The 11,623-nt window shown below is 42.9% G+C and overlaps 1 protein-coding gene across 2 annotated transcripts; it reads right to left on the bottom strand.

Annotated features, from left to right (window-relative positions):
• Positions 1-1,191: 1,191 nt before the first annotated feature.
• klf11b (Kruppel like factor 11b) lies at positions 1,192-7,940 on the bottom strand. 2 transcript variants are annotated; one of them, XM_077539462.1, is made up of 5 exons: positions 7,804-7,927; positions 6,087-6,299; positions 4,961-5,248; positions 3,182-4,025; positions 1,192-1,918 (listed from the first exon to the last, which is right to left on the bottom strand). In XM_077539462.1, exons 2-5 carry the CDS (start codon positions 6,123-6,125, stop codon positions 1,617-1,619), a joined length of 1,473 nt encoding a protein of 490 aa, XP_077395588.1. In that variant the 5' UTR covers positions 6,126-6,299; positions 7,804-7,927; the 3' UTR covers positions 1,192-1,616. The 2 variants fall into 2 exon arrangements, with proteins under 2 accessions (XP_077395588.1, XP_077395589.1); XM_077539463.1 differs by lacking the exon at positions 6,087-6,299 and having other exon boundaries at positions 7,804-7,940.
• Positions 7,941-11,623: the final 3,683 nt, after the last annotated feature.

The raw sequence follows: 11,623 nt of genomic DNA, 5'->3' as shown, positions 1-11,623 counted from the left end.
CATTGAAGTGGCCTTATATAAGTTATTTTTTTTCAATTATAAAATTCTAATGACGGTACTAAACTATGGCGCAATTAGTATTTAATCTTAGCAGGGATAAGCAGTATTGAAAATAAATGGATGGGTTCATAAATCATGATACGTTACAAGTTACATATAACAGTGATCACCAACGTGGTGCTTGTGGGCACCAGGTAGCCCCCAAGTAGCTCTCGAGTAGCCAAATATAAAAATAAATAACTCACATTGGGGCATTGTGATTTTCTAGGATTCTTGTAGAAGTTTGATAATGATAATGTAAACACTAGCAGAAGTTTCTAGAGAGAAAATGTTATATTTGTGTTAATGTTGTGTTGATGTTATATTTACCTGTTTCCCAATTATTGTTCGTAGTCATTAACATGATCATTGTGCTTACGCTTTACATAAATGCTTAGTAAGTCTGAAACGGGTATAGCCCCCAGGAATGGCTACCCAAGAAGCAGGTCAGTTTCAAAAAGGCTGGTGACCCCTGGGTTGGAATTTCCCTTTTGTATCCATATACTGCTTGTCCTTATTAGGGTAATGGGAAAGTTGGAGCCTATCCCAGCTGACTTTGGGTTAGAGGCGGGTACAAATGGAATGTGGGAGTCAGAGTGGAACCCCCACAAAGTTGAAGAGAATGCTTGAGATTTGAACTCACAACTTCAGAACTGTGTGGCAGATGTGCTGACTACCATCCTTTTATGTATCACGCTTAAATCAATTGAAACAAAGTGTTCATAATGCATTGTAATCCATTTTTAATCATATGTCAATGTGAACTTTATCAAGAAATATCCTCCCCTTTGAGCTCTAATGGTGTGCAATAAATGAGAGCGCACAGTCAACATTTTTGGTCCGCCCTGACTCATTGAGCAGTCTGCCAGCCTGGTGAATAAACAAGACGTGACGGATAAACCAATCACTGAGCCAGAAGGGAAGCTGTCCCACATGCTCGTCAGCACATTCGGGAGGATGCGCGTGCGAGCTTCAGACCAAAAAAGGGCGTCGAGGGCGAACAGTGTGACACGCAGGATGTGGGAAGGCACCACTCGCTGTCTTTTATGGACGATCGCTGACTCAACTGAGAGCCCGCACCTTATTTTTCCTGGATTAGATCCTGGGAAAAGTCGTGACTAAAAGTCGAAAACAAGCAACAAAGACAGCGTGAACAGTAAATGAGTCATCTTTTTAATTACAAATATGTATTAAATAATATGAAAGTTACACATAGAGGTATGCAGTAATCGTAAAGGTATTATCATCGTAATGGTGATTACATATTCATATTTACATTGTTTGTGTATATGTATATCAACACGTTCCTCAAATAGGCAACAAAACATTCACATAATGTGTCACAACAAATAAAAAAATGTCGCAGAAGGGTGGAAAATATGAAATTCAAAGTCGTACAAAGGCTTTGGCAAAGAGTGCATCCATTCAACAAAAAGAATCCTTTTGTGTAAATGTACAAATGAGCAGTAGAGATGTAAAGGTCCAGTGCATGTTTTTTTTTTATCTTTCTTTTTCTGAGTGAGTCAAGACGGCCGTTTGTGCCGGGCCGCTCCCTGCATTAGTTAAGTTTTCCTTGCCTACTGAGAACCGGCAGGTACCAGCATGCTTATTGTGGCCAGGTTGGCTTTGGCGGGAGGGTTCTTGCCGGCGGCCATCTTGTTGAGGTTCCGAACGTCGGCCTGCCAGGTGGGAATCTTCTTGGTGGTCATGTGGCGCCGGGCGTGTTTGGTGAGGTGATCGCTGCGCATGAACCGCCGGTCGCACACGGGGCACACGAACTTCTTTTCGCCCGTGTGCGTCCGCCGGTGGCGGGAGAGCTCGTCGGAGCGGGCGAACCGTTTGTCGCAGCCGTCCCAGCTGCAGCTGAACGGCTTTTCGCCTAAAAAAAAAAAAGAAAAAAAAAAAAAAAGGAGGTGGTCAGCGAGTCACTTAGCATTCGTAACTAATCATTGAACCTAAGTACAGTTCAATTGTATTTAACTTTTTGTAGTGATGGCCAAATGAAGCTTCATGAAGCACTTGTAATATTTTTGACTCCTCTAGATGGCACTCTTGGTTTAAAAATGCAGTGGAAATGTAATCAATTTCAATTGTGCTAGCCTTTCTATTTAAACCAAGAGTGCCATCTAGAGGAGTTAAAAAAAGAATTTTTTTTTACAAGTGCTTCATGAAGCTTCGTGAAGCTTCATTTTCCCATTAGTAATTTTTAGCTCAATTCATTTACATTTAATTTTGAATAACTTTTTGTTTTTGTAATTTATACTACAAAAAATTGTTGATCTGTATGTTAGCAATGGAGTGGCAGGCAGGCAGAACAATTCAATTCTCTTCCACTAGATGGCAGCAGGTTTGTGGCTGAATTGAAACAGATCTTATTTTTTCAGAATACGGTAAACCCCCGCTTATTTGTGGTTCACTATTCACATATTTGTGCTTTTTGTCCTTGGAGATTATTATGCTATTTCATGGATTCTTTCTGTATCGTTAATAACCATTTTGCTGTCATTTAATAAGTGTGTAATTCCACTCTTGACCACTAGATGGCAGCACAAATTACTTTAGTTGGTGTAAATTTGAAAGAAGAAGAGGAAGTTAACGTAAAGCCTAGTTTTTGGTGTAAATTCTGATTTAAACATCTAAAGAAATTGACGGCTTAAGGTTCATTTTGTAATGTACATCTTTGGGCATGATTATTGATGTATATCGTGAGATGTTTTGTTAGTTTGGGAAAATTGTTTTTGTTTACTGAAAACAGAGGGATTGGTACACTGTCTCTGATAGTTTCATCCATTACTCTTGCTCTCTCAAAATATATTAAAACTGGTTGTATTATTTTTAAGTGCTTCACGATTAATATACTATTTTTTAATTTTTTTTATATTCGTTGTCATGTTTTGATCTCTATCATCCACAAGTTTTTAGAGTTTGCTGTTTAAACTTATTGTGACATTTTTGTTTGGGTTTTTTTTTTGTATAAAACATGTGCCTTGGCTCAATCAAGGTTGGGAAACATTGTTGTGGAACAATGAGCTCACTCTCCTCCGCTGTGGAATTCTTACAAACAGGACGTTGCGGTAGCCGCACTGAATTCCGCATCCTTGTGAGTTATTAAACGGCGGAGCCAAAAAAAAAAACTACTCACCCGTGTGCGTACGAAGATGAGCCTTGAGGTGCGAGCTCTTGAAGTACGTCTTCCTGCAGCCGGGAAAGTTGCACACGTAGTTTCTCCGGCGGGAAAAGTCCATCTTTGTGGCCGCCGCGCCGCCGCCGGGCCCCGTCGGCACGTAGACCGGTGCCGGGGCCAGCGGCAGCAGTTTGGTGTTGCCCAGCGTCATGACAGTCTGAGGGCCGTGGGGGGCCTGGGGGACCGAGGACTGGGGGAGGACCAGCATCACCGTGCCCTGAGGGACGGCCGAGCCCACGATGAGGGACTGCTGCACTGCGGCGGGGTTGGCGGCGGTGGCGACGGGTTGGGGGAGAATTGGCGTGGAGGCAGTCCGGGCCCCGGCGGACACCGCGCTGGGGATTAAGGCTGATATGATACCTGATTGGCTGCTAAAGGGGAACATCTGGCAGATGATTTGAGGGCTGGTGACCGGAGGCGGGGGCGGGGTCAGGGTCACCTGAGCAGGGGGGCTGCTCTGCGCTTGGCTGTTCACAAGAACGGGTGCGGGGACATTGTCCAAAGTGGGCTTGGGAGGACCGGCCTCGGTTGTTGGGGGTGTGTCGAGAAGAGGTGATGCAGGTGTGATGCTCTGTTGTTGCTGGCAGGAGGTCACCTTCTCTAAATTGGGGGCCACCGGAATGTGGTATTGGCAGGGGGAGCTGTCGGCTGTGTGGCGGATTACGCTCGTGGCCATGGACCTGCAGGGAGGGGCGAGCGAGGGCGGGGTCTTGGCCACGGAGGAGGCGGCGCATTGCGAGGACGCGCCGCCGCTGGAGGACGAGCTCTCGGCAAAACTGGGGCTGTGAGGCGGAGTCATGCACTGTGACGAGACCAAAGACAACAATCAGGAGGAAGGTCCAGACAAGCACGAGGTAATTGTTATTGTTGTTAATTACCCTTGTTCATCTATCTATGCCAGTGACATATAGTGACAGGCAAAACAATTAAAACCTCTTCCATTGAATGGGTAATTTACATGTGTATCCAATTTTTGTTTACTAAGCAGTGGAGGAGGAACTGCTTTTGACTCAAGTGCTCCCCAACCTTAATTGAAACCAATTTGGAGAAATCCCCCACACACCACAAAAATCCTGTTGCATACACATTCAAAGTGGCTTTGGGTTAATTATGTGCCTCCTCCCAGCTTGTCACTGGCATAGAAAAATGACCAAATATATCAGGGGTGTTCCGATCACAATTTTATGCTGCCGATTCCGATACTGATCATCCATAATTGAGATGGGCAGATACCGATTCCAATACACATTTTGTTGATTATAGAGCTGCTCACTTTTTCACTTTTTCAATTAATTGAGAAATCTGATTTTTTAAAAGTATATCAAAAGTGATTGACGTATACCAATCACGCACTTGTCCATGGAAATCGACCAATCACAAACAGTGGCCAATAAATTGAGTATTGATGTATTACATATGCTGTTGTTAAAAACTTCGAACGACTATGGGCAACTGCAACCTATGCCAGCTAACTTTAGTTTACACTGGAGTGGCTGCCAGCCAGTTTCAAACATACCAAAACATATCATATACTGCTATAATGTTAACCCACACAGTGATATTTATGAAAAGTGAAAACCAGCTGAGTAATTGACTCCACTTACGAGGCCACAAGGTGGCAGCAAATCACTACTTTTCTAAATAAAGCTCCTCAAATCACTTCAAATTGTTTCCTGAGCACCAACATGTCACCAGATTGCATATGCAGGGGTTAGAGGTCAGTGAGGGGAATCTTACCAGAGAAGACAGGGACACAAAGTCTTTCGAGGGCTCCGGGAGCTCGGGCGGCAGGATGGAGTCGCAGGAGTCCGAGGCCGGGGTCAGGGGTCGCGGCTTGCAGGGGCTGGGCCTGTTGCCGCCGACGAAGTGCCCCCAGGAGCTCATGCACACCAGCGCCTCGGCGGCCTCCAGGTCCGTGTACTCCAGACCGGGTGAGCATCCGCTGTTGCCAGCGGGGACGGGCTGCTCGACGGCGTCGTGCCTCCTCCGCTTTGCGTAGGACCCGCACTGATCCGCCGTCTTGTTCTGAAGGGAAGAGCGGCGTAAACGATCAAGTTCTGACTCAGTTGGCATCACAGCGAGGAAATAAGCACGATGACGATAGGTGGGCCAGCTCAGTTCAATTTCCTGCATCTCAACTTGCAAATGGAGTGAGAGGGCGGAGGGCTGCCGAGTGACTGACTACACCCTGGCCCAGCATGCACTGCCCCACATTTGGAGCCAGGACACCTCCCATGGCCAAATATAGACCAAAGAGTGACGTGCTGCCCAGATGAGCCATGTGAAATCCCCATAAAGCAGGTTTGCCTCTGGAAGCTTGATCATGCCTATTATGCCTCCTTCCAATAAACAAATCCTCTACCTAAGGTTTACATGCACACACACGTTAATGGAAAACTAAAAGTTCTATGTTTAATTAAAATCGCCATAATGTAGCGAGTAGTGACGGGAGTCGGAGGCGGAGTGTTGAAGTCCAGAGCCAAAGACTGGCGTTTTATTGACATCATCAACAACTCTGCGCGAGGCTCACAGACCTACCAACATTTTGTTCTTTTATCCTTTCATCCCATCCAACTCCTCCTTCGTCCCAAGGTTCCGTGGGTGAATTATGTTCTAATCACTACAATACATTAATTAAAAGGTTACATTTATTTATTTTTAAAAGAGCGAAAATATACAAAAAAAATGTGACGGAAGGTGCGATTTTGCGCTAAAGGGATGCTGTCATTCCTCAAAATTGACCACAGGTTGCGTAACGATAACCGTAAAGCAAGTCTTGACCATCAAACGATCATTAACAAGTTACAGTATAAAAATGAAGACGTCACAACGGTTAAAACAACTATATAGAAAAATGTCTTACCCCGAGAGGGTCCATTTCGATATACTTCCGGGCTGGCATGAGTGATGAACACGTTCAAATGTTACTTTTTTGTGCTGGTCAAAGCCCAGTGAAGTGAACAAAGAGACGGCGCTTCCCGGTGCCGCTGCTTGTTCTGAGGCAGGGCTGAGGTCGCTTCTTTTTTCTTTTCTTTTTTTCCAACCACTCTCCGACTGGCTCCCTCTTTTCTCTCAGCTGTGTGAGTAAAATAGGGGGCGGGAGGGAAAAAAAGAAAAACAAAACTCACAACGCGCACCGGGCGGGTGGCAACACTCGGCCAATCGCAATCGCGTGTGTGCGGCGTCTCGGCCAATCGGCGGGCGGCGTGCGCGTGGACAGTGCATGCTCAGCGGGCGGTTGGAGGAAACGGGGTGCGTGGCCGTTGGTGGGCGTGGCCTCGCGAGTCAGCAGTGTCAGAGTAAACCCGGTGAACTGCTATCCGTTAAACTAGGCGAAAGGTCGATCGAGTGTATGCTGCATTCGCATGCTGTGGGAAATCCAAGATGGTTAACGTTTTCCACAGCGTCGTGCATTAGAAATGATGATGCCAAATTGTAAACGCGAGTACATCGACATAATGTGTCGTCGGGTGAATTTTGAGCAAGTGGCAAAATAACTGCCACGCTATACTTAAACAGAAGTACTGTTCCTTGTGAAAAAACAGACTGTTAACAGTATTTATTTGAGGAGAATTATAATTTTTCAGAACTGATGTATTTTTTTTGCAAGTAAAAGTAAATTACTAAAAATAAATATTTTTTCGTCCACATAACCTCAACAAAATGACATCTTTGCAGAATGCAAAGCTGGTTGATATGAGTACAGTACATTAATGTGCATCACGTGACCTCACACGCAAAATGTGTATTCAGGTCAGTTACTTAACCACGCGGCTTGGGAAAACACCGTGGCTTTCAAATATTTAGCGCAAAATCGATTATACGGGGGTGATTTGGAAAGGCGACTATTTTAGGCAAAGCGGCGTTTTTCACAACATAGTTGTTGCCTCAAACGCAGCGCGCATGCAGGAGGAGAGAGCATTTTCTGATAGTCTTTGAATGCAACATTGGCGTCAAATGTAGCGCGCGCCTGTTATTTTTTTGTTTTGTTTTTAAGGTGTTTGTGCATCTGTTGATGAAAAAAAAAACAGATTGTAAAAAGAAAATGATTTACCTTTTATTTAAAAAAAAATGTCTTTTGTGTTTTAAAATATAAGTAAAATACTTATTATTCCTCCACGGTTATATAGTTCTTAAAATCGCCCAGGATAGAATTATACTCGAGAATTTGTAATTGGCCTACAAACTGTAAGTTTCCCACCCTTACATTAAAGTGACGTGTCAGTGATGTGCTGTTGCTATACAGTGTGAAGGCTCGATCTTGATGTTCAAGGACCACCAAACCTCATGCCGACCTGCAAAACAACTGATAACCAAAAGCAACACCCTTTCTTGTGCATATGATGAAAACATTCTTAGAACTTAACCTCAATAGTATAATTGAAACTTTATTTTCCCCAAAATACATACGCAAGGCAAGAGCAAAGTTAGTCCTGACCTACATATGACGTTATATCACTGACACTGTGCAAATGAAAGGAGCATGTGTCACAAGGCCCACTCTGGAAAAAAATAAAAAAAACTCAGCCAAGAATATCAAGCGTCAAAGTTGATCTAATTAAGAAGAAATAGGAGCACACCGATTTGGGGCTTGAATTTCAGCTCAGGCCTTTCTTTGTAGATGTTTTTCCTGGGCTTGCGTGGGTTTTCTTTGTCTTCCTCCCACATTCCAAAAACAGACATGTTAGGTTCATTGAAGACTGAAAATTGTCCACAGGTGTGTTATACCCTGTGATTGGATAGCGAGTCGTGCCTCGCCTCTCGCCCAAAGTCAGCTCGGATTGGCTCCAGCTCACCCGTGACCCTAATGAGGACAAGTACGATGGAAAATGGATGGATGGATACAATTTCATTTCCCCCTTTGAGTTACCCATTCTTGAGTAAGAAAAACTAATTTTTAGTATGACGCACTGCAATCTACACTAGAACCATTTGATAGCTTAAATGAATGATGAACAATATAGAAAATGGACGGCGGAATGGCTAGTCTGGGGGAAAAAAAAGTGTTATCAAACATCCCTGGTCTTATTTTGATTCCAAACAATTATAATTGATAAATGATTATCATTAGAGGTTAAATCTGAAAATAAAAGGGGAAAAATCCATTTCTGACCACACTATACCCATAACGTCACTGTTGACGTTTGCATGCAGCAGAAGTAGGCGTGTGCAGCCTGCCGCCACTGCAGACCATGTGTGTGTGTGGGACCCATACAGTCTAAGCATGACTGTAGGGTGCAATGAGGGCAGTGTGTGGCATTGCAGAGAAACGGGAGGAGTGAGTGAGTGCACGCAGTGCAGGGGTGGGGGGGGCTGGGTAAAGTAAACGTGCGACAGGCTCCCGACTGCTGTTTGCGCTCCAAAGTGGGGAAGTCCGCTTCAACTTAGTTAGGGAATCTGGAGGAAAGGTTATGCGGGCCCCAGCCGGGCCTCCGCATGCACACCTCCTCCAGTGTGCCGCCCCCCCTGTCCAGGAAGTTCAGGAGTCATCGAGGATATGGAGGGAGGGGAAGGGGGAGTTGCCCGAGCAGGGTTAAATATACCACCCCGGGGCCACATTTCACAAACAGCTCCTTCACAGTTCGCTGACAGGCTACGGTTTCACTTCAAGTTTTATGTAAGCCATCCTCACTTTACAATCACTCAGACATACGTGGTTTCGAGGTGATAAACAGTGCGCAATGAAGTAAAAATCAGAATTGTCTTTATTGTAAAAAAAAATGATAGTCAGAGCTACAGCAAACAAGTCACTATAATAAGTAGGGGTGTGAATTGCCTAGTACCTGACGATTCGATTCGTATCACGATTCACAGGTCACGATTCGATTCGATACCGATTAATCCCGATACGAATTTATAAGTCGATTGTTGCGATTTTTTTTCATTCAAATTTAGAAAATACTAATCAGTAAGCTTGTAGAGTGTAATATTTATATGAAAATGTATTATTTATTTATCTGAAATTTCAGTCTTATAGAGGTTGTAATCTGTTTCATGTTTGAACAGCATTAAAATAAAATATTAAGGCTTAATGTTCCGTTCATATAACATTCTTCCATGCTCAAGGTGTGAATCCTAACCCGAAGTCAGACGTTTTGTTGAATATTTTTCCATTAAAAATGGAAGTTTAAAAATCAATTCACACCTAAAAAAAAAAAAAAAAAAAAAAAAAAAAAAAAAAAAAAGGCAATGATGATAAGACGTTGAATCGGTAAGACTACCGAATGAACAATTCTGAGCTCTTTAAAAAAAAAGAAAAGAAAAAAAAATCGATTCAGCCGCCTATTGAATCGATTCGAGAATCGCGCGATGTAGTATCGCGATATATCGCCGAATCGATTTTTTTAACACCCCTAATAATAAGATACAGCAATAGTTCCCAGACCACCACACTTTTAAAATAATACAAACACATTTAAACGCATATGAGAGAACAAGAGAAATGGATAACACAAATATTTGTACAAACAGGTTAACAGTATAGCAATCCCTCTGTGTTTAAAGTAAACAAACCACCCATTTTCCAAACCAACATTAACATATCTTCTCTCAATTTATATCAATAATTATGGTCAAGACGTACTTTCTAAAATAAATCAAAAGCCCTCACTTTCTGTAAAAAGCAGGATTAGAGCAGATGACCTTCATCAGTTTTCACCAAAAACTAAGCTATCTTGAAATACTTCCTGTTTTGTTCTTCTTCGTTCACATTTACAACCTCTCAAACTAAAAAAGCGTGCTGCCGTGTGTGGTCAAGAATGGAATTACACTCAATATACATGTAAATGAGAATGAGACCAAAAAAAAAAAGTTATTAAAGGGATACTTTAATGAGGCATTTTCAGCAGTAAAAAGTTAATATTTTGTCCAGAATGAATTTCATTACCTTCATTATTTTTCATGTAGTATTAATACTTTTAAAAACTTTTGTCATTTTTGAAGATGACATCACCTGTGCTGAGGAAGTAGGTAACGATCAATCATGGCTCAGTTTGCTGGCCAAACTCAGAACGTAGGTGAGCTGTGATTGGTGTGATTGGTGTCCCTTTAACTGTACAAAAAAAAAAAAAAAAAACTGTGATGGGGTTTACTGTATACATTTAGGATGTAGTAAATGCATAAATACAGAGAGTCATTCAAGCCCATCTCCCATTGAGCGGCAATCGTTGCAAACATTTGCCAGATGTTCACCAACACTTTTAATGGTCGCTGACAGTTTTTTTTTTTTATCCACGAGAAAAAAACTTAAAACTATTGGCCAACATTTGCGACCTTGAACGAACCATGCAGAGAACTCAATATTCACGACCTTCGCAAACATTCATTTACTGCTGTACTTCCTGTTTCTCATTTGTTTTGTACAGTCTACAGAAACATGAATTTTTATGTAACAGTGATTTAAATTTAAATGTAATGCAGATAACAATGATCACAGTACACTAAAAAAAATGGACTTCCACATTTTGAGCTTTCATAGCTCATATTAGGTGAGAGCCAAGAATGTGTTTACTGAAGTGCAGCAGTGGTGATGATGTCATTGCCGTAAACATGGCTGCCGCTTTGTGTAGCTCAGCAGACGTGGCCCAGCCCCCTTTTTCTCTCCCACACATGAGCAACAACAACATTCCAGCACAAGCCGCCGCTTCCTGATTGGCCAGCGGGAGACACTGAGGCCAATCTGCTGCTAGGAGACACTGATTGCCAGTTCGCTTGCTGGCTGTCTGTTGTTATGGCAACTTGAGGAGACGGAGGCAGGGTTGCCGGGTTCCCTACGGTGGAGCCTTCCCCCCCTGGAGACGCACTGAGCATGTGCGCCGCCTGATGCTGCTGCTGCTGCTGCTGTTGTGGGCTGCAAAATGTTGTGGAATTGTCATCATATAATTCACTTTGTGTTAAATCCTAATGCTGGTGGGTGGTACTGAGTCCATTTCCTGTGTGCTTCACCTCGTCGCAGACGATCGCTGCTATTTTCAGTGCACACAAGAAACAAAGGAGAGCTTGTGTTATGTCATAGCAAGCGTGTACGCGGCGAGTTCATCGGCTCCCAGCAGGACTTTTCCAGTTCTCTACCTCTGAGAGCGTTTCTGTGAAAGTGACTCACCCATCCACAACGTGTGCTGTCAAAAAAAAAAAAAAAAAAAAACAAAAAAAAAAAAAAAAAAGGGAAGTGGCAGGACATAGTCAGTCTGACGCTTATGCGGTGTATATATATATTTTGGAATTAATCTACTCTTATTTAGCAAAAACTCTAACAAATTCATAATTACTATTAACTCATTAGCTCCCAAAAACATATAAATACGTCATATTTTAAATGTTTTAAGTGTCCCAAAGACGTACTTATACGTTTTTATGCCAGAGCATAGAGAAGGCTTTGATGCAGTCTCTCTACTGCAGAAA

This window comes from Festucalex cinctus, chromosome 12 (assembly GCF_051991245.1).
Source record: "Festucalex cinctus isolate MCC-2025b chromosome 12, RoL_Fcin_1.0, whole genome shotgun sequence".
NCBI classification, from domain to species: Eukaryota; Metazoa; Chordata; class Actinopteri; order Syngnathiformes; family Syngnathidae; genus Festucalex; species Festucalex cinctus.
Note: the sequence above shows the minus strand (reverse complement) of the source record. Positions and strands in the feature narration are given on the sequence as shown.

What these genes read in the sequence shown, in the direction of transcription:
- klf11b (XM_077539462.1), bottom strand. Translation starts at nt 6,125, where the DNA reads ATGCCAGCCCGGAAGTATATCGAAATGGACCCTCTCGGG. An exon ending in TCGAAATGGACCCTCTCGGG is followed by an intron (nt 5,249 to 6,086) that starts GTAAGACATTTT and finishes TCTTCCCTTCAG; the next exon opens with AACAAGACGGCGGATCAGTG. An exon ending in TCATCTTCGTACGCACACGG is followed by an intron (nt 1,919 to 3,181) that starts GTGAGTAGTTTT and finishes TTTTTTTTTTAG; the next exon opens with GCGAAAAGCCGTTCAGCTGC.